General features: G+C 48.3%; 1 protein-coding gene and 1 long non-coding RNA gene across 9 annotated transcripts in view; both read left to right on the forward strand.

Moving 5' to 3' along the window:
• The first annotated feature begins 1,717 nt into the window (after positions 1 to 1,717).
• On the forward strand, positions 1,718 to 17,933 carry DYRK2 (dual specificity tyrosine phosphorylation regulated kinase 2). 3 transcript variants are annotated; one of them, XM_070619684.1, is made up of 3 exons: positions 1,746 to 1,974; positions 2,527 to 2,675; positions 9,960 to 17,933. In XM_070619684.1, exons 1-3 carry the CDS (start codon positions 1,926 to 1,928, stop codon positions 11,565 to 11,567), a joined length of 1,806 nt encoding a protein of 601 aa, XP_070475785.1. In that variant the 5' UTR covers positions 1,746 to 1,925; the 3' UTR covers positions 11,568 to 17,933. The 3 variants fall into 3 exon arrangements, with proteins under 3 accessions (XP_070475786.1, XP_070475785.1, XP_070475787.1); XM_070619685.1 differs by lacking the exon at positions 2,527 to 2,675 and having other exon boundaries at positions 1,718 to 1,974; XM_070619686.1 differs by lacking the exon at positions 1,746 to 1,974 and having other exon boundaries at positions 2,527 to 3,271.
• Positions 17,934 to 19,540: 1,607 nt separating this feature from the next.
• Positions 19,541 to 20,725, forward strand: part of LOC103559585 (uncharacterized) — a 40,842-nt gene continuing 39,657 nt past the window's right edge. For 4 of the 6 annotated variants that reach the window (XR_011540131.1, XR_011540129.1, XR_011540132.1 and 1 more), the window contains exon 1: positions 19,545 to 20,110. This is a non-coding gene — a long non-coding RNA (uncharacterized lncRNA). Of the gene's footprint in view, positions 20,524 to 20,725 lie in introns of all 6 variants that reach the window. The other 2 variants (XR_011540133.1, XR_011540130.1) reach the window with 2 other exon arrangements.

The raw sequence follows: 20,725 nt of genomic DNA on the forward strand, positions 1-20,725 counted from the left end.
TACTAAGTGGTCCCCTTTCTTATGGTTAATTCTGAACACGAAATATGTTTCCCCAAGTGAATCTGAGTGCGCTGGTCTCTGACAAGCAAAGGGAATCTCTCTTGCTGGGACCAGATTAGGGCATCTTTCCCTCCAAGGCATGTTATTGGGTTATTTCACTCTGGTTCTACTTTATGAGGAGAAGGCATCAAGAGGATTTGACAGAGGAACACATTACTAGGCAACATTCTACCATTCGCTACCTGTTGCCTCTGCCAACGCTCCCTACCCTTAATGCTCCTGTGGGAGCCGAGAGGGTCACGCTGTAACTTTGAAACACTTGCTTTTGGCATTTGTGCAAAGCTGAGGGGAACTCTCCGGGAGGTTGCCATGACAATTTGCAAACAGTAGGGGCGATGGGACTCCGCAGGAGGTGGCCTCCTTCTGATCTGAGTCTGCAGGAGTTCAGGCCTGCAGGCTTAGTGCAGCCAGGGCTCCGCGCATAGAGGAGGCAGACAGAACGAACCCAGGTCCCCAGGAGAGCTTCACAAACCAGGCACTCGGCGGGACAGAAGCGCAGGGCGTAGCTTTCGGCCCCGTCATCTGGGATTGCCAGGCTTTCTCCACTCCTAACTGTTGAAGTGACAAAACCTGTGACCTTTGGACAAAGGCATGTGCTACACGCGATGGGGCGCAGGTGTGAGATGCGCGAGCAGTTTTCCAGCCTGCAAGGGAAAGAGAGTCTGTAGCTGGCGAATTCAAAGGGCAGGGAAGTTCTCCAGGAGCCTTGGAAGGGAAAGGGAGAGAGACGTGGCTGGGAATGAGAGGAATTAAAGGTGCCGCTCCCTTTCGGCCGGCCGAGAGCTGAGAGGAAGGTGTGTCTCTCCCGGCGGCCGCGCGGAGGAAATCGCCGAGTTGTAGGAAATGGGAGGTGTCTCCGATGTTTATTTTTGCCTAGCAACCCGCAGCCAACTGCTTCCCCAGCAGCCGCCCGCACGCGCCTCTCTGCCTCCCCTTGTCCTAGCGACTGGAGAGCGGTCACTCGGTGTCAGTAAATCGGGGCGGGTGTGCGCGGTGGCGGTGGCAGTGGGAGGGCAGCCCCTCCTTCACCCACGTTCGGGGTCACCAGCTAAGCTGCCTGACTTAACGAGGTGACCCTCGCACAACTAAGTTATTTACATGAGAAATTGGGGAGAAGGCGCGGTGAAGCCACTGGGGCCGGGAAAGGGGGCAGGATTGTGTGTGAGCAGCCATTAGGTTGGAAAAGCGGAACATGCGTTTGTGTTTGGGGGCGCGCACGGAGGGGAGGGGTCTCTGCAGCGATTTCAGGGGGAGGGGAGCAGGGCCAGGCCGCGCCGCAGGGAGCAGGAAGGGGCCGCGGGGGCCGCAGGGGCGGAGGGCGCGGGACAGGAGCCGAGGGCCGGCGGTGGCGCGCCCGGGGGGCGGGGAGGGCCTCGGGGGCCGGGGGCGGGGTGTCCGCGAGCGCGTGCGCCGGGGCGGGGGGCCGGGGGCGGGGCGCGGGCGCAGGCCGGGGGCGGGGCCGCCCTGCGGGGACGCGCGGCGGGCGCGCGGGCTCCGGGCGAGAGTGCGCGAGGTGCGCGCGCGGGAGGAGGGCCCGGAGCGCGTAGGTGCCGGCGGCGCAGCCCGCTCCCCGCGCCCGGAGTGAGGGACCGGGGCGGCCAGCGGCGCGGGGGAGGGCGAGGCATGTGCACGGGCCGGGGGGCGCTGCAGCCGCCCGGGGACGAGGAGGACGGCGGCGGCGGCGGCGAGGAGGAGAGCGGGGGGCTCGCGGCGGCGGGCCCGGGCCGGGGGGATGCAGCGGGCCGTGTGTGTCTGGCCGTAGCTGACGCGGGCCGGCGACCAGGCGACCAGGCGGCGGCGAGAAGTAGCGGCAGGACGGGCGGCGGCGACGGCAGCCCTGAGATGCAGCCTCCTCTCCAGCGGCCATGTTAACCAGGAAACCCTCGGCCGCCGCTCCTGCCGCCTACCCGACCGGTAAGGAGGGCCGCTCGCCCGGCCCCGGCCGCGGCCCCCGCCCTGGCCCCCGCCCGGGCGACCCTGGGGGCGCGGCGCCCGCTCCCAGGACCTCGGCCGAAGTCTGCGCCGCGGCGGGCGCCCGGGGTCGGCGCGCCCTCGCCCGCTCCGCTCATTGTTGCGCGCGGGCCCCGAGGTCCTCTGAGGGGAGCCCCTGAGCCGCCGGGCGGGGCCAGCCAGGCCTCCCCCCGGGGCTGGCGCGGCGGGGGCGCCCGGTCGGCAGGCCAGCCCCCTCCGGACCTGCGGCCGCCGGCGACATGGACCGCCCCCGCCCGGCCCCTCCGCGGGCCGCGAGCTCGCGCCGGCCCCGACTGAACTTTGCAGCTGCCCGGGCCCGGCCCGCGGGGCACGTTGGGGACCCGCGCCCCCCACACCCCGGAGGCCCGCTCTCGGGATCCCCGTCTCCCCGGGGAGAGCGGGGTTCGCTGCCCGCAGGGGTGGGGCGCGGCGGCGCGGTCTGGGTGCCTTTCTCCCCCCTGACCCTCTTTTGTCTCCTCCCCGCGTGGCTCCCAGGCCGAGGAGGGGACAGCGCCGTGCGTCAGCTCCAGGCTTCCCCGGGGCTCGGCGCGGGGGCCCCCCGCAGCGGAGTGGGGACCGGCCCGCCCTCCCCCATCGCCCTGCCGCCTCTCCGGGCCAGCAACGCTGCCGCCGCAGCGCACACGGTGAGAGCCAGCCCGAGGGCGGGCGGGGGGCCTCGGGCGCGGGGCAGAAGGTCGAAGTGCGAGCGTCTCCACGCCCTCGGCCAGGGGCCTCTCCGGGACGCCGCCCTCGAACTTGGGCGAGCCCCAAGCTGCAGCCACAAAAGAGGACTCGTGGCGTGGGCCCCTCACTTCCCCTCCGGAGCCCGCCCACCCCTGCGCTCCTCTTCCCGGGGACTTCCTCCTGCTGCTCTCCTTCGCTCTTCCTTCTTTCTTCGTCCTTGCTTCCCAGAGCTGCTTTCCCGGCCGGGTAAACATCCCTCCCCGCCCCCCACCACGACGGGCGGTGGGTATTTATAGAAACAGATGTGTGTTAGGGGACAGCCAGGCCGGCCTGCCCGGAAAATCGATGCCCCAAAGAGCCTCCCAGGCCTGGCTCCAGCCAGCAGGGAGCCCCGCCAATTGTCCCCCGCGTGTGGAAGCATGTTTTATGAGTGCTACAGGTTTGAGCACAGCAGAAATTGTAATTAACATTAACAAAAATAAGAGCCACAGCAGCAGTCAAAACAACAAGCCACCCCTGTAGGATTCAGCAGCTGGATATTATTCAGAAGGAAAAGGTCAGCTTTGCTTTGGAAGTGGGAAGGGAAGGGCACCTGACAGGTGCTGTGGTCCCTCTGTGGGCCAGGAGGGAGGGGAGAGCCCGGCGTCGGACTGGAGGCTGCAGAGATTGGCAGGCTGGATTTGACTTCAGCGTGTCCCTTTTCTCAGCTCCCAGAGATGGGCCTTGGATGGTGGCCGCCAGCCTAGCGGAGGTGTGCACTTGGAGGAGGTGACGGTCCCGAGGTCTTAGTTCCACCTGGATCTCCCAGGGGAACGGCCTAGTGTGGTTCTGTGTGAGGGCTGCTGGCTAGGGTCATGGCCTTGTTTGCCAAGTGAAAGTTGAATGTTTGTAGAAAAGGCCATTTCTAGCCTACAGAGGAGCCACTCCGGGGGCACGTGCTTGGGGCGACTTGTTTATTGGAGGAGAATTTGGGAGAGGGTGACAGAGTGGAGTGGAGCATCTCCTCTTGGATGTGTAGGAGTTTCACAGGAAAACGTTTTGTTGTTATTCTCTTCTCCCTCTCTGTCTCTCCCTCCCTCTCTCTCTTTTTTCTGAGATCTAGACCCAGGGGCTAAGAATTCACTACACAGAAGTTAGCCAGTCTGTGTTGGACTGTTGATGGCGGAAGAGAACCTGTCGGTAGGCTGGTTGACTCCGTATGTTATGAGTGAACGTTCTTGTCACAGTGACGTTTTAGTTCAGGGACTCTCATTGGTTCTAGGGGTTTGGCTTTATTTGTTTGGTTTGGGCTCATCTGACAATTTGGAAAATATAACATCTATTTTTTCCTCCCCGTGTGGATATAATCACATGACTCGATGTGACCTGGGAAAGAAATGCTTGGTTTGCGTCCAGATTCCAGTTTTCTGGGAGTGGGCTTTGCTTGATCCGAGCCTCTTTGCAGTTGAAGCATGCAGTGAGATTAGAGAAGAGGAAAGATGTCTACTGGAGGAATAGCCCGCAGTGGACCGGAGAGGAGAAGATGCGAGGCTGCTTCTCAGGACCCCTCAGGACGGAGGCTTGTGTTTGGCTGTGGTATCTGCCTGACTTACCTGTTTTATCTTACCTGTAGACTTCAGTATGCTGTTAATCATGAAAGGCTTGGTTTTCAAAGTGTGAGTTTGGGTTTTAGTTGTTTAGTTTTGATTTTATTGGTACAACATTGCATATTTCATGCAACAGGAATGTTTAAAAGGACCACAGCTTTCTCTGGTTCTCCTTCCTTTTACAGATGAGGACACAGTCAGGCAAGTTTACTAGTTTGGTTAGGATTCCCTGGCCAGTTCATACCCAGGCTGGAGCTGCTGCCCGGGCCCTCCTCAGACTAGCTTTCACATACGGCTCCGAGCTGCTAATTTTAGGAAATTGTTTTAGTTTCATTATAAATGCAAAAACCTTTACAGTTCCCTATTCCCAATTGTCTTTGAGGTTTTTATGAGTTTTTAGTTTTTAATTCCACAGCAGTTAACACCTGGGAAGAGCTATTTTGGGATGAGTCGGGGAAAGGGACATTAAGGAGAGGAAGAGGATCTTGTCATAGGAGTTTGCCCATGTTCCCTTGTGAATGATGCAGCAGGTGGACAGGTATATGGTCATAAGGACTATGAACCTTGTGAATGATGCAGCAGGTGGACAGGTGTATGGTCATAAGGACTATGAACCTTGGGATCTGTCTACTCCGTTGCCTTTAGTCCTCTGGCTCCATGGAGGTACTTTGTACACTTAGTCATTTTGTTTATCTCTGTTTGTCCTAAAAGTGTACCCAACAACTATCTTGATTCCTGTTAGTTTCTTTCTTTTAGTGTTGTGCAGAGATATTAATATACTTATTTTTAATAAAATTCCCAAATATTAGTATTGTATCACTTTCATAACTGTTTTAATGTTTAAAGCACTCTCCAGTTTACCAGTTTTACCTTTATAAAATAATTGGAATTAAAGAAGATGGAATATTCCCATTTAAAAACTAGTAATATTTTGAAGAAGAAAGTAGACATTTGACACAGGGCCACACAGACTGTCAGTGCATTGGAGGAGGAGCTAAAATTCCAATCTTTCTGGACTCAATTCTATTCCCATAACACTCTACAGCATTTCTAAGATGACTTCAGAGAAGTTTTAAAATGCCCAGAAATGTTAGCACAGTGAAATATCTGCTATTTTCCCCTTTATTATTGGAAGAGATTAAAATTACCCAGCTGGTTAGACTGTTGCTCTTACATGATTTTTCACACCAAAATGTTTCATGGTCAGAGAAGGCTTTTTTAGGTCTCCGTTTTAACGCACGCACCATGGGTGTCTAGGGACGGCATTCATTCAGTGTGTATTTTTTTTTTTTTTTTTAAAGATTTTATTTTTTCCTTTTTCTCCCCAAAGCCCCCTGATACACAGTTGTATATTCTTCGTTGTGGGTCCTTCTAGTTGTGGCATGTGGGACGCTGCCTCAGCGTGGTCTGACGAGCAGTGCCATGTCCGCGCCCAGGATTCGAACCAACGAAACACTGGGCCGCCTGCAGCGGAGCGCGCGAACTTAACCACTCGGCCACGGGGCCAGCCCCCAGTGTGTATTTTTAACCGTGACAGCCCGTGTGCTAGGTGGACAGTGGCAGAGGGCAAGAAGCAGCCGTCACAGACTTCGAGAGGCTGAGTGAGAGTGAGAGTTTCATATCCTCCAGTTGATGATGTGGTCCTGGCATGTGTATCCTGGAAATGTTCTGGGTTTTCTGGGGGTTCCCCCCGTCTTATAGATCAGGTAATTGGACTTGGTTCTGAGTTTGGTGGTGATTTTAGAGTGTCCTACAGTGTTTGAGACGAAGTCCTCCTTTCCGAGAGCCTCTCGAATGAATCTTCCTCACATCTGGGAAGTTTTTAAGACGCATTGCTTTTCGCTGTTGAGTTGATGTATCTGCTTCAGGTACTTTTTAACTGGCTGTCATTTACCTCCAGGTCTCTGCTGGTGGCAACATCTTGTGACTTGCGTCACGAGGGACAATTCCCGATTCCCTGGGCATTAACTTCGTGTTTTCTTATGAAGGTAGAAAGGTAGTTCTCAAGAATAACTCAGAGAGGTGAGAGTTAACAAGCACTTATTGACGTGTTCTTCCATCCAACAGATAGTTGTTGAGTGCTTACTGTATATTTGGGTTTGTTAATAGGGACTTACAAAGATAAGAGGTGACCCCGCCCTGGAATTGCTCACGGCCAGGTGGGTGCATCAGGTGTTCAAACAAGTACAGTAAAATGAAGTAAGTGTTACAATGTATCAGTGCTCTATAAGCCAGTGGAAGGGAAAGGAAGAGTTTCACAGAGGAGGTGAGAGTTCAGCTGGACGTTGATGGATGAGTAGGCGTTTACCACAGAGACATGGTTAGGAGGGAGATTCTAAGCAGCCTTTGGAAAGGACAATTATGATAGCTCTCCTTTCCTCGGTGCTATACTAAGCACTTTACACATTTTACCTTATTTAATCCTCCTAATAGCCCCAACGAGGTAGCTTTGTTATCTTCTTTTTACAGGTAAGGACACAGCTTCAGAGAGATTACTTAAATTGCCCAAGGTCACACAGTTAGTAAGTGGTGGAGCTGGGACCCGGTTCCCAGGTGTCTGATTGAAAATCCCTGGACTCCTAACCACTGTGGAACGTGACCTCACCAAAAGCAGAGGAGCGTGAAAGAGCCCGGGGTTTCCACGGGTCTTGGGGAGTCCCGCGTTCTCAGTCTGGGAGAGAACACTCAGAGTGGTGGATGACACTGGAAGGAATGGGGTCCTTCAGCCTCTGCACTTAGAACCTCCTGTTCTCGTCTGTAAGTTCTTGGATTATCTGTGGAAATGGGTGCAGTTGTGGACCTTGAGCAAAAGCAAAGGCCGTGTCGGATTGACACTTTTCACTGGTAATTCTGGAGGTACTGTGGGGAAGGGAGTGGAGGAATTCTAGACTCAGAAGCATGTTGGGGGGCTGCCTCAGTTGTCCAGTGAAGGACTGCAGGAGCGTGGGTGAGGCAGTGTTGGCGGAGTGGGAGGGCCATCGAGAGAAGCCATGAGGCTCAGTGATGACTCAGGAAGGTGAGGAGGGGGCTGTGGAGAAGGCTTTCCGGGTGACAGCTTGAGCATGTCTGTGGAGGTGGAGCCTTTTGTTTATCCGGAATTAAGGGTCATGGGAGGAGGAAACGGTTTGGTAAGAAAAATCCTGAGTTGAGTTGCGTAGCGTTGCCTGTGGGAAAGGCAGCTGAACAGTGGTTGGACATGAGGGTCTCAAGTTCAAGAGCGGACATTAGGCAAGGCTGGCTAGAGGTGCAGATGGGGCAGACCTCAGCCCGTGGTGGTTGCCACTGGAAGCCCTGGCAGTGGTCAGGATCAAACAGGGAGAGTTACGGAGTGGGGAGCCATGGGAGGTGAGGCTCGAACCCAGGGGACCCTTGAACCCACCCATGGGTAGATGAACTCAGTTGATGTGGTGGAGGAGAGCGGGGGAAGACAGTTGGAGAGACAGGAGGTGATCCAGTAAATTGGCAAGCTTTCTTTAGTTCCAGTCACTAAACTTTTGTGATTGTATTTTAAATTATGCAAAACATTAAAATTACAATTGCAGAAATTGAAGTGAGTTTCTGATGCTCAAGAAGTTTTACTTTGCTATCTTTTTAGGCCTTCCTGGAGCCCCAGGGTTAACTTTGTCCCTAAGGAAGCCTCATGCTTTTTGTAGCATGAATACTGGTCATGTCGGCATTTGTTCTGGAACCTTGCCATCCTGCCCTGAAGAGAATGGTGCTCGAGAAGAGAGAGATTTTGAATTTCAGCTCCTTTTATTCCCCGGTGCTTGAAAGGCCACAGTGGGAAGGAGGGGTGCAGAGAGTGAGGCTTGGGAACAAAAGTGGTGACCAGCCTGTACTACTTTTATATATACCCACAACTTTCCTAATTCATTTTTATGGGCTGCTCTGCTTTGGGCATAGAATGGGGATAAAGTAACCTGTCCAGCTGCTCTGACACAAGCTAAGCTCACTTAGCATGGAATATCATCTGTGAGTTTAATAAAAGGGTTCGACCAAAAGTCTTCCAAAAATCTGTCTGAGACATCAGCTCCCTGGGTCTATGAAATCGCACTTCAGAGAAGCCCAAGTACTGTACTCTGTTCTGCTTTTAGATGCGAGCAGAGTGAAAGCTCGCCCCCCAGGTGGTCGCTGTGCACGCTGCGTGTGATGGAAACTTGAGGGTCTTTGTCTGCTCATAGAAAGACTTGGAATTTTGTTTTATAATCCATGTGGTCCCAAACCATTTCCTGAGTTTCTGTGTTACATGCACAGAGCACTTCTACTCTTTTGCTAGTGTATAAAGCCCAAGAGGTAGGATTTACAAAGACATAACGGGAAAAATACTGGTGGCAAAGGACTTCAGCTAAGTTGACTGTCAGCTGCTAGAGGGCAGGGACTCTGCCACTTATGTGGTTAGACCTCGCCTATTGTGGTTGAGTGAACGAGATGGATTGTGAATGGCAAATTGATCTTTAAGATTTCATATGAAAATCACCTAGCAGGATGCTTTAAGACGTGTGGGCGGTTGTGAGGCTGGCAAGAATTCCTAACAGGAGGGGATCCTGGCTGCCAGCCCTCTTTCACCCTCACCTCTGCAAGGATGATGCCTGAAAGAAACCCCAAGCAGATGCTCAGTGGAAGGCTGGGGGCCCCTTGGCTTGCACTGTCAGTTCTGTTTAGACAGGAATGTTCAGGGGTGGCATGTGTGCCTGAAATAGAAATCGCTACTTTGTATTCCTCGTTGGAAAGCTGTGTATCCCAGCAGCCCAGGGAAATACATGTCTTTGGAGAGCTGAGCCACTGACCAAAGGAAGGCCCAGAACAGTGCGGAGTTGGTTTGTTGGGCTGAATAGCCTTAAATGGTCATCACAGTCAGTGAAGCCCAGAAACTTTTAAAAATAGGTTAGGGGTTTACGAGATGCTGCAGTGCATATCTACATGGGAATCTGTCAGGCCTAAAAGTGCAATTTTCTTTGCCACTGGATCATGCATTTTTCTAGGTGCAATCAGTTAGCTTTCCAAGTAATGGAGAAGACTGAGCATGAAGATCCTAGTGTTTTCAGAATAGAATAGCTAGACCTCAGAGAAGGAGTAGTGAATAAGACAGACGAGGTCCCTGCCCTCATGGTAAAAATAAGCTTCTAAATGAAGTGAAAGGTGTTCTGATCTGGGGCAGGTGGAGCCCGTGCAGGGTTGGCATGTTCATGCTTATTCTGTCTCCTGTTTCATTTTTGTTTCAAGTATGGTTTGAGTGTACACCTGTGAAATGCCAGGCCCTGTGCTAAATGTCAGATATAGAGTGATGAACAAGAGAGAGGTTCCTGCCTCCCCGGGAACTTACTCTGAGGACCTGAGGATGTACAGCAGAGTGCTTGTCTGTTAGGTGTAGCGTTGATGGATCTTTTTCTCAGGATCCCAGGTTTCATAGCCTTACCAAGCCCACTCATCTTTTCCCGGCATTTGTCAGGCTGTCAGCATCATGTCCACTGTTCTTGAGTGTTCATGAGGTCCCTCCCAGGTGCACAGCTCTTTCCATTTAGTAAACCTGATTATGACTGTGAATTCAAACCAAAGTGGATGTCATCCAGGTGGGGGCGTGGGGGAGCTGACTTAGGACCTGCCCTGTCAGGCAGACAGACCTCTTCCGTCCTTTCATGTTTCCTTTCTGAATTCTAGATTGGCGGCAGCAAGCACACAATGAACGATCACCTGCATGTCGGCAGCCACGGCCACGGGCAGGTCCAGGTTCAGCAGCTGTTCGAGGATAACAGTAACAAGCGGACAGTGCTCACGACACAACCAAATGGGCTTACAACAGTGGGCAAAACGGGATTGCCGGGCGTGCCGGAGCGGCAGCTGGAGAGCATCCACCGAAGGCAGGGGAGCTCCACCTCCCTGAAGTCTATGGAGGGTGTGGGGAAGGCAAAAGCCACCCCCATGACTCCCGAGCAAGCAATGAAGCAATACATGCAAAAACTAACCGCCTTTGAACACCACGAGATTTTCAGCTACCCCGAAATATACTTCTTGGGTCCAAACGCAAAGAAGCGCCAGGGCATGACAGGTGGGCCCAACAACGGTGGCTATGACGATGACCAGGGGTCGTACGTGCAGGTGCCCCACGACCATGTGGCTTACAGGTACGAGGTCCTCAAGGTCATTGGAAAGGGCAGCTTTGGGCAGGTGGTCAAGGCCTACGACCACAAGGTCCACCAGCACGTGGCCCTGAAGATGGTGCGAAACGAGAAGCGCTTCCACCGGCAGGCGGCGGAGGAGATCCGGATTCTGGAGCACCTGCGCAAGCAGGACAAGGACAACACCATGAACGTCATCCACATGCTGGAGAATTTCACCTTCCGCAACCACATCTGCATGACGTTTGAGCTGCTGAGCATGAACCTCTACGAGCTCATCAAGAAGAATAAATTCCAGGGCTTCAGCCTGCCTTTGGTCCGCAAGTTTGCCCACTCGATTCTGCAGTGCTTGGATGCTTTGCACAAAAACAGGATAATCCACTGTGACCTTAAGCCCGAGAACATTCTGTTAAAGCAGCAGGGGAGAAGCGGCATTAAAGTGATCGATTTTGGCTCCAGTTGTTACGAGCATCAGCGTGTCTACACGTACATTCAGTCCCGTTTTTACCGGGCCCCGGAAGTGATCCTTGGCGCCAGGTACGGCATGCCCATCGACATGTGGAGCCTGGGCTGCATCTTGGCAGAGCTCCTGACCGGTTACCCCCTCTTGCCTGGGGAAGATGAAGGGGACCAGCTGGCCTGCATGATTGAACTCTTGGGCATGCCGTCCCAGAAACTGCTGGATACATCCAAACGAGCCAAAAATTTTGTGAGCTCCAAGGGTTACCCCCGCTACTGCACTGTCACCACTCTCTCTGACGGCTCTGTGGTCCTCAACGGGGGCCGTTCCCGGAGGGGGAAGCTGAGGGGCCCGCCCGAGAGCAGAGAGTGGGGGAATGCACTGAAGGGCTGCGATGACCCCCTTTTCCTCGACTTCTTAAAACAGTGTTTAGAGTGGGATCCTGGGGTTCGCCTGACCCCCGGCCAGGCTTTACGGCACCCCTGGCTGAGGAGGCGGCTGCCAAAGCCGCCGACGGGGGAGAAGACGTCAGTGAAAAGGGTGACCGAGGCCACTGGTGCTATCACCTCCATTTCCAAGTTACCTCCACCTTCCAGCTCAGCCTCCAAACTGAGGACGAATTTGGCACAGATGACGGATGCCAATGGGAATATTCAGCAGAGGACAGTGTTGCCAAAACTTGTTAGCTGAGTTGAGCCCCCGATGCTGGTAATCTGAAAGATACGACGTTGCTGAGCCTTACTGGGTTGAAAAGGAGTAGCTCAGACCTGTTTTTATTTGCTCAATAACTCGACTCATTTGTATCTTTTCAGCACTTATTTTAATGTAAGAAGGTTGTTCATTTTGTTTTTATAAAATACATGGGGACAATGCTTTAAGTTTTTATACTTTCTGAAACTGTTTCTGTGTTCTCAAAGTACGATCCGCCTCAACCGTGTTTAGTGCGGCAGAGTAATAAACATCAGTGGCAGGCCATTGATCACTTCATGACTGCTGCGCGCTTACAATTGGCGTCAGAGACATTCACTATGTGTTTCTGGTTCAGATATATTCTCCCCAAGGTGATTGCCCCCGAAGGCCCACTTCTCTCTGTGCTCCAGGTTCATGCACAGGGGTAGCGTGTCCTGTTCCATTTTCCATCCTTATCTGAGTGGTAGTGATGGTGGGAGAATGGTCAGGACAAAAATGATACTCTAAGAAAAAATGGACCTTGGAGATTTTTTTCCTAAACTAATGCTCAAACAAAATAAAATGCCCAGGTTTAAGTGCCCGGCTAGCACTCTGACATCCTCAAAGCCGGCCAAGCAGACCTGGCAGATAATTGGAAACATGTGTGCTCCTCCAAATTTTCTAACATGATCAGCGAGCTGTCTTGTAAAGAAGCCTCATATTACAGAATTGCTTTTGCACCTGACTTTAGAAGTGTGTTCCATGAACTGTTCGCCCTTCTCTCTGCTTTTCTCTTCTCTGTTCTCTTTTACCACCCATCTGTTGCTTGCATTTCATTTTTTTTTTTCTTCCTTCAAATATATATCCCGGACTGTTAATAAGGAAGAGAGACATTTCAGCTGTGATTATGACCATTGTATCATATTCCAGTTAAAAAAAGAACAACAGCCTAGCTACTTAAGGTGGGCGTTCCAGAGGAGGTTCGGCAGAGGTCTGTGAGTGCACACGTTTCAGGTCCCCTTGTAAGGTTCCCTAGCCTGGGAGAGCATCAGCTCCTCTAAAGAGGAAGAGGGTTGGAAATCCTCTTGATGAACAGAAGTCATTGTGGCTGTTCGGTAAGGCCGATTTTAACAACACACTTAAAGGAGGAAAAGTTCAACCTCGAGTTAAATGGTTTGACTTATTCTTTGCATCATTAGCAGAACCACAGAAATTTGCATTCCTCGATTTTATTTTACTTTCTTTTGGATTGCACTGATTGTTTTTGTGGGAATGACACTTTACCTGAAGAAGTAACTGAGAGTTAGTAAAAGAATATTTTCTTCTCTGAATAATAATTATTTTCACGGTGAAAATTTCAGTATTTTATCGCTAAGGTATGAGCAGTGATATATATCAATTTCAAGGCACGTGGAAAAAATTTTTTAGTATGTGCAATTTAATAGAGAAGGATTTCTGCCTGTTTGGACAATAGGTTTGGGTAGTATAAATTAGGATAAATACTCTTTTATATGCACAGATATTATTGTATTGCCTGTAAATTGATTTACAAGTACTTAAAGCATGGTCCCCCGTGAGGCCAAGAAAGTTTCCGGTTAAGTTCTTTTAATATTAATCCTACAGTTTCTCTTACTTAAAAGAATAAAAAATTTTGACTAAAACACTTTACTTATCTTGAGGCTTTGTCAGTTGGTGGTGGAGAAAAATGCTCAGGAAATACTACAGATATTTGCCAAAAAAAAAAAAACCAGTAATAAGATTAGCTTATTAATAAGATAGTGATGTTGATATTTGCTTTACTATTTAAGGGTGTCACAGATAAATTAATTTGTACTTCTGTATTTAGAAATTATAGCTTCTTTCCCCTAGTAAAATTCTTTACATATTGTACACATTTCTGTGTAATCTGTGGAAGTGCAATAATATGTTAGTAAGTTGCATTTTACATGATGCTCATGTGATGATACCCCCCAATCAGTGGCTTATAGAACTTAAAGATTGCATATTTATTATTAAAACTTTGGCTTAAAGGCATAAGAACTGTAAGACTTGGTGTGGTGGCTTTGTAAAACAAGGCTCTCGATGGTTAGCTTCTTTGGGTCATTGAAATAAACAAACATACAGGCTGCATTCCCTGTGCAGTGCTCCTTCCGTGCCCACTCTCATTTCCACATTTAGGTTTAAATATATGAACCTGAGCCCGCCCTTAATAGGAATTTCCCCATTAACTTGTTATACATGTGAAAATTTATAAATGGACTAATACTCCCTGTCTTTCCCTCACCACACTGGTTCTTGAGATGCCAACAGTGCATTTGTGACCATCTTTATTCACAAATGTAACCGGAAACTTTTAAGCCAAACTATAATGGGCAGCGCTGTGGGGTACCCCCCCCCCAGTACAGTTCAATTTCCTTTATTCACAAGAGCCACCACATTCAGTGTTTAGTGATAGAGCTGCTTTATAAAAATTCTAGCTTAATTATAATGTCAAAAAGAGAAAAATGTTCAATCTTTGTTGATTTCAAAACATCAATAAATGAAGGGCTCTGATAGGCTACCCGGAGTTGGCTTGGAAACAGTCCTTGGTCTCACAGGTTACCGCTGTCTAGGGATGTCTGAGCTGTTTTCAGATTTAGGAATAGCACAGTGTTGTGTTGTCTTTGGTTGCAGTCTCAGCTGGCTCCGTTCTTGCACCACCAGAGTGCGTGTCCCCACCTGGGTGTATTGCTACAGCAGTGGAACAACAGTGATGCAAGACAGTGTAGATGAACAGTAGAGGAGAAATTGTGCCCTTAGTGTTAACAATGTGCCTTTTGTTCTGAATGCCATGTTGTAGGGCATGCATTTTTTGGCCTCTTTAACTCTCTGAATACTAGGCAGTAAGGATGGAACCCACCTCTGTGAAGATAACACCTGTCTTAAATATCCAGTTACTTAACAGGCCTTAATAGAAACCATAAGGCGTGAATCATCGTCAGGCCCTGAAGAAGGTACCATTCGTTGGTTAGTTACACAGGGAACTCTTATGTTTAAGGGGTTAAAGATGGTCTTTGTTCTATCTTAACATCAGACTGATTTTTTAAATGATATTTTTTTTTGTTATGCTAACAGTAGACAAAAATCAACTGTATTTGTAAAAATTTACCTCAAACCATTTAATTTTCTAGCGTGATTAATCCCAGGGCATTTGGTATGAACCAAAGTGCATTCCTTTTATATGTGCCTGGCTCTAGTAAGGATGGCCAGGGGTTTTTACAATTTGGGTGCAAGGCACTTAAGCCACTTTTAAACTTAATGGATGGTTTGGAGTCGTGTTAAGGGACTCCATCAGAATGTTAGGAAACACTTCAGGCATCAGTAGCATTGGGCCATATTGGAATCTTAAAAGTGTGAATTATTTTAAAGAGAGCATTCATTTTTGTAATTTTTTTCATCAAGACTATTTCTGGTAAGCAGAAGACTTTTTAAAAAATCTGATTTGGTTGGCAAAGGTTTTAATATTGCCCAACACAATGCTGTGGTAGCATTTAAAAAAAAAAGTATTTGTGAACTCTTTCTTTCTTAGGGGCTTGTACATCTCTCTGCTATGGACATAAATAGAATTAATTGTAACTATACTCAGCTCAACTGCTACAGTTACGTCTAGGCAGTGGCTTGGGTTTTTATCGAGCAACAACTTAGACACGTGACTGTAATATGCTGCAACTGTGTGTCCTGAAAATCTGTGAAAATGGTTGAATGTGGACTGTGTATATATGTATGTAAAACCTTCTGTGAGATGCTGCTGTCGCCACTTGACGTGAACTCTGTTCTAGGGGATTTTGATCCTAGTGGCCAGTTCTATGATACTGTATGTATTGTACAGCTGATGACAGGAGTAAGACTGTTCAGTGAATATTTGTTAAATTTTATTGTCGTGGCCAGAGATAATTTCAGAATAAAATTTTAATGTCCTACCGTACTTTTCTCCCCTTTTCTAACTGTAATTTTACTCCTGATCTGTTTCTGACATTATTCTTGGTCTGGGAGCCTGGAGAGAGTTGAGAATGCAAATATTTTCAGGAATAATTGATTTTTTTGTTAGTTCGATCTGAATGTGCAAGTTCCAGGTAAGAAGGACAAAAGTTTTAGTAGGCAGCTCTTGCTTTTCTCAGGATGGTCTATTCGTTTACTTTTAATATTTATATGTTAATTTTCCTTTTTAAGCCTCTGCCGTGTTCTTTCTCTATCATGCTAGGACTTCAAATCTTTTTTGTTTTTTATCCTTCAAGGTGACAGTGAAGCTGTGGGAGCAGAGTTTATAAATTCCCCCCCAGTCTGCACCCGGGTTCTGGTGAATTCTTAGGTGCTCTTGAATGCTTATGCTTTCGCAGTTCTTGGACTTGGTGGTCTCTAGGGTTCACATTTTTGGGGGGTTTTGGTGTCTCCTCCTGTCATGGCTGGATCAGAAAATAAGGCCTGTGAACAGGAACTAGCTTGTGATTCATCAAGTTCAGTTAACATGAGCAAGGAGTTCACTCACAGATGACAGCACGCAGCCGCTGTAGTAATTTGTTAGACATTGCAGGGGTATTATGTAGACAAATATTTCCCTCTTGTGGAAAGAACTACCTCACATTTTTATTTACACTCCTACTGCCACCAACAGCCGAAGAATTCCTTCGTGTGGCTTCCTGCGGCAGCAGTGGGATTTGCTGAAACAAGGGAACGGTGTGGGAGTTCCCAAACCCAGCCCTGTCTTGGCATAGCCTGTGCCGGACTCCCATTATTGCTGCTCTGGCTACTCAGAGTTCTTATTCAGTGAAAAGAATACCAGCCAGCCAACCAACCAAGAAATCCAATATACTTAGAAATAAATTTTTAAGAGATGTGCACTATGTATAAAATCGAAAATTGATGCTAAACCAGCAATTTAAATTGAAAATAGGTTGTCCAGGTCTGACTGCCTCAGAGCAGATCAGAGTTCCTTCTCATTCTCTTTTATCAAACCTTTTAAGCTCTTTTTAAAATTGATTAATGCTGTATTCTGTTTGAATTTCCGTAAACTTTTTCCTCTTAGAATCAACAACTATACAAATAAGTATTCTTGGAACTTCAAAATTGCCTTCAACTAGCGCTAAAGAATGTTCCTAGCTGGCATTAGTATTGGTCTGTTAGACAAAGGGAAACTAGTTTGATTATTTCTGCTTTGGAAAGAGAGCATTAAGAGATTTGAATAAAGGGTGTCTGTGGCTTGCTTTCATTGTTGTTTTAAAAATTTGAATTACATTGCATTTCTTTTGGGCCATCAGGCAAATAAACACTTGTCATTAGCTATACTTAACACGGTCCAAAATGAAAAATGACTGCCAATGTGTTGCACATACATAAGAAAATTGCAGCTTTCTGCAAAGGCTGGTTTATTTGGCTTGACTTTGACTTACTGTTTCGCTGTGGTCACATCCTTAATATCTGTGCTATATTTCACATATATGGGGCAGGGACAAAACTGCCATTCCTTTGCATCTCCAGGAAGGTCAATGAGTAAACCAAGTAATTAATATTTACTCCTCCATAGAAAGCTGACGTTTTAGGAGTATTGACTAGCCATCTAAAATAAGGAGCAGCAGGATGTGTTTGTTAGAAGACGTTCCAGGGCATTGCTCCTTATGAAGAGAGCTTCTCGGGTCTCATGGTGGTGTGTGAACGCCAGTTCAGTCTCATTCATCTCTGTGGGCTGTGATTATCCTCACTTGATGTTTGAGGAAACTGAAGTGATTTGCTCCAAACTGACTTTGCAAAAAGAGATTGGGCCTCAGGTTGCAATAGGTAAAGAATTTTGGTCTTAGACAGTAAAAGAAAATCCCTAACTGTACATCACACGCAAAAACTTAGGGAGGAAAATTTGAACTAGCAGTGGGCATTTCTATTTGAAGAAATTGTGTATCAGTTTCCAGGAATATTTTTTAAAAGGGGTGAAACTACAAAAAAAACTGAGGACTAGAGCTCCTCCACCTCTGTAGGTGCACCTAGTAACTAGAATGCATCATGTGCACGCCCCTCGGTTAATTTGTGAAGGAGGGACTTCTCATATTGCCATAGGTGGGGAGGTTAATTAATTATAGTAGGTTTATCCTTTATTTTCTGTTCTTAAAATATGCTTTTTACATTTGAATGTGTGAAAATATTTTTGACTCTTTACTAGTTCTCAGGGATTACAAGTTAAATTTTACTGACTGTAGCAACAGGTAAATCTCTGAAATTCAAATTTACTCAGGTGTCCTCTCCTTTGCCTCTATATTTAAGAAAACATAGAATGCCTGCCAGGGAAATATATAAAAATTAAAATTCCAAATACAATTTTAAAATACCAAATTGTAAATAAACCAATTTTACAAACTAAAATATTGTGTCTTTCCTTGCTTTTTATCTCAAATTATTTCCCCTTTTAAGTGTGAGGAGTTTTAAATATTTAGAATATTTCTTTAGTTATAAAAATGAAGTGTGTTATTTGCAAAACAAAAACCCATTGAGCAGGCCCAGATCCTTTGAGTAAGAGCCTCCTGAATTGCTTTTAGTTGTTTCAGGGAATGTACTTAGTGAACAAGCAGTTTCTGTGGACTTAACAGGAAAAGTGTATGAGTGAGTGTGGGCTAATTTGGCGTCCTTTTATCCGAAGAGGAATACCCGTTCATTTCCCCTTTCCTAGAATTCAAACTATTGGGATTTTGGCTTGGGTAGGCTTAAATTTAAAAAAAAAAAAAAAAAAAAAAAAGATGTCCATCTTACTAATGTCTATTGCAGATGGCATTTGTTCGTCAAATATTTATTAGATACCTACTATGTGCCAGGTACTATTTAGGCACTAAGGATGTATAATGGTGGACAAAACAGACAGTTCTTTGCAGGGTTTGTAGACTGGTTGGGAAGGCAAGGTAATTATATGAGCAGATACATAATTGCAAATGTAATCCGTGCTGTGAAGGAAAAGCTCATGGTGCTGAGTGAGTGTCTATATAATGGAAGGGAGGAGGGTGTGTTGTCTTGTAAGGATTAAGAATGGCTTCCCTAGGAAATAGCTTTTAAGCCAAGGAAGGAGAGCACGGTCAGAAACCCTGGAGCTAGAAGAAGCAAGGTCTGTGCGAGCAATTCAAGGAAGGGCCTTGTGGCGGCAGCCCAGAGGAGCAAGAGAACTTGGTGTGACATGAAGCTGGCAACGTGGTCGGGCCCCAGACCGTGCCAAGCCTGTATGTGCTGTTAAAGATCTTGGTCTTTATCCTGTGTGCAAGGGCAGCAACCAAGCATTTTAAGAAGGAAAGTGCCATAACCAGCTTGGCTGTCCCTGGCTGTCTCTAGGAGAAGGGACGGAGAAGGGTGAGAATAGATGAAGGAGGACCAATGGGAAGTGTTTGCAAAAGACGGCAGATTGGACCAGCGAGCGGGGAGGAGATTTAAAGAAGGGGGGGGGGGGGGGCGCTGGAAGACTCTTGAGGGTGCAGAAATATTAAGGTGGAAATAACAGTGGTGTTTCTTTGTGGATAAAAAGTAACTTGCTATTTTAGTGTCTGATTTGCTAAAGTGCATCAAAGGGAATTATAGTATCTGATTTGTTCCAGAAAAGAGAGGAGTGAAAATTATTGCCTTTGGTTACAGAGTATGAAGTATTTGTAAGCTATTTATCTTTTACTGAAATTTGAAGCCTTTGAGTAAAATCTCATTAATTCAATTAAATCTTTTCAGGAAATTTTAGATTAAAAAAAAGAAAGGATGGAGAAGGGGGATTGTAGAGGTCAGCTAAGCCAAGTTCTCCCCAAAGACAGCTGTCTTCCCTCCGTCCACAGAAATCAGGTATTTGCTCTTTAGGGCATTTGGATATGCCAAAACAGAAAAAAGAAAAGAAGGAGAAGAGATAGCTCCCTGCCCTCGAAGACTTGTTTACGCAATTGGAAAGACAAGATTAGACAGGAAAGGTTAAGCAATTTGAGAACAATGTAAGACGAAACTCAGAGTAAGGGAGGGTCATTTGTGCTGCTGTTGGAGGAGGAAAGCTTCAGGGAGGTGAGTGTCTAGCGAGGTCCTGATGGAGTTCAGACTGAAAGAGAGAAAAAGAGCATTCTAGGAGAAGAGCAGTGCTCTCATCCAGCCATGTCAGGTGTCATTCATTCGTCTGGCCGTTGATACTCTTCAGCACCTAGGAATAGGTGCAGAGTAAGGAAGTGGAGGATAATTCCTTTGGAAAGTGAAGCCTTGTCGTCTTGTGGATTCCCCAAATGTGCCCGTTCTCCGCTCAAGAGCCACTGCACGTGTGCTGTCTCTGTTGAGGACACCTTTCCCAATTTCCGCCTCATCCTATGGGACTCAGCTCACACCAGAGGTCCCTTCTGCAAAGCCCTCCTTACCTGCGGTTGAGCAAAGTGGCTTTTCCGAGAGCTGACACAGACAGTGTTTTCTTGGCGTCTGGAGGAGGTTTGCTCATTCGAAACTGTGGGGACTGAGCTGAGGAAAGCAACGGGACCTCTCCCCTGGGCGGACGCTGCCGGCGGAACGCGTGATGTCTTGGAGATGACATTTTAGTCCAGGAGGTAGATTTTCAACAGATAACCACAAACAAGTCAGTTATAAATTGTGATTAGCGCCATGCGGGAAAAGTGGCTAGATTTGTGAGAAAGAAGACTAGACTGGGGTTCGCAAGGGCCCCTCTGCTATAGGGGCCTTTGTGTTGTTCTGAAGGAGGAGGGCGGCTCAGAAGCCAGGGAAGAGCCGTCCAGAGCCTGGGTTCCAGGGCGCGCCGGGCCTGCGGGCCTGGACCTCGGGGCGCGAGGGGAAGGGTGCGGAAGAGGAGGAGGGAAAGGGAGGCCGGCCAGGGGGAGGGGCTGGAATCCATTCTGATGACACCAGGAAGCCATTGAAGTGTTTCAAGTGGATTTTTAAACAGCCATTCTGGTTTCCTGCGGAGAAAAGCTGGAGGGGAGCCAAGGGGGAAAGGCGAGACTCGGTGAGCGAGAGGAGCGCGCCGGTCGGGAGGGGTCGGAGAGACCCTGGGATGGGACCAGCGGTGGCCCAGACCACGGGGCTGTTCCGGAAGTGAGGGAGGCGGGGCCCAGACGGGGCAGATGCTGGAGATACCGTTTGCGGTACTTTTATAACTAGAATAGCATAGGCTGAAAAAGTGCTTTTCTATGTACCCATATAAAAAT

This window comes from Equus przewalskii, chromosome 5, assembly GCF_037783145.1.
Source record: "Equus przewalskii isolate Varuska chromosome 5, EquPr2, whole genome shotgun sequence".
In the NCBI taxonomy this organism is placed as follows: Eukaryota; Metazoa; Chordata; class Mammalia; order Perissodactyla; family Equidae; genus Equus; species Equus przewalskii.

Bases quoted from the DNA above. Each gene is read 5' to 3' on its own strand.
- DYRK2 (XM_070619684.1), top strand. From the start codon at position 1,926: ATGTTAACCAGGAAACCCTCGGCCGCCGCTCCTGCCGCCTACCCGACC. The intron at 1,975-2,526 runs GTAAGGAGGGCC...CGTGGCTCCCAG, and splicing joins TCCTGCCGCCTACCCGACCG to GCCGAGGAGGGGACAGCGCC. The intron at 2,676-9,959 runs GTGAGAGCCAGC...TCTGAATTCTAG, and splicing joins CTGCCGCCGCAGCGCACACG to ATTGGCGGCAGCAAGCACAC.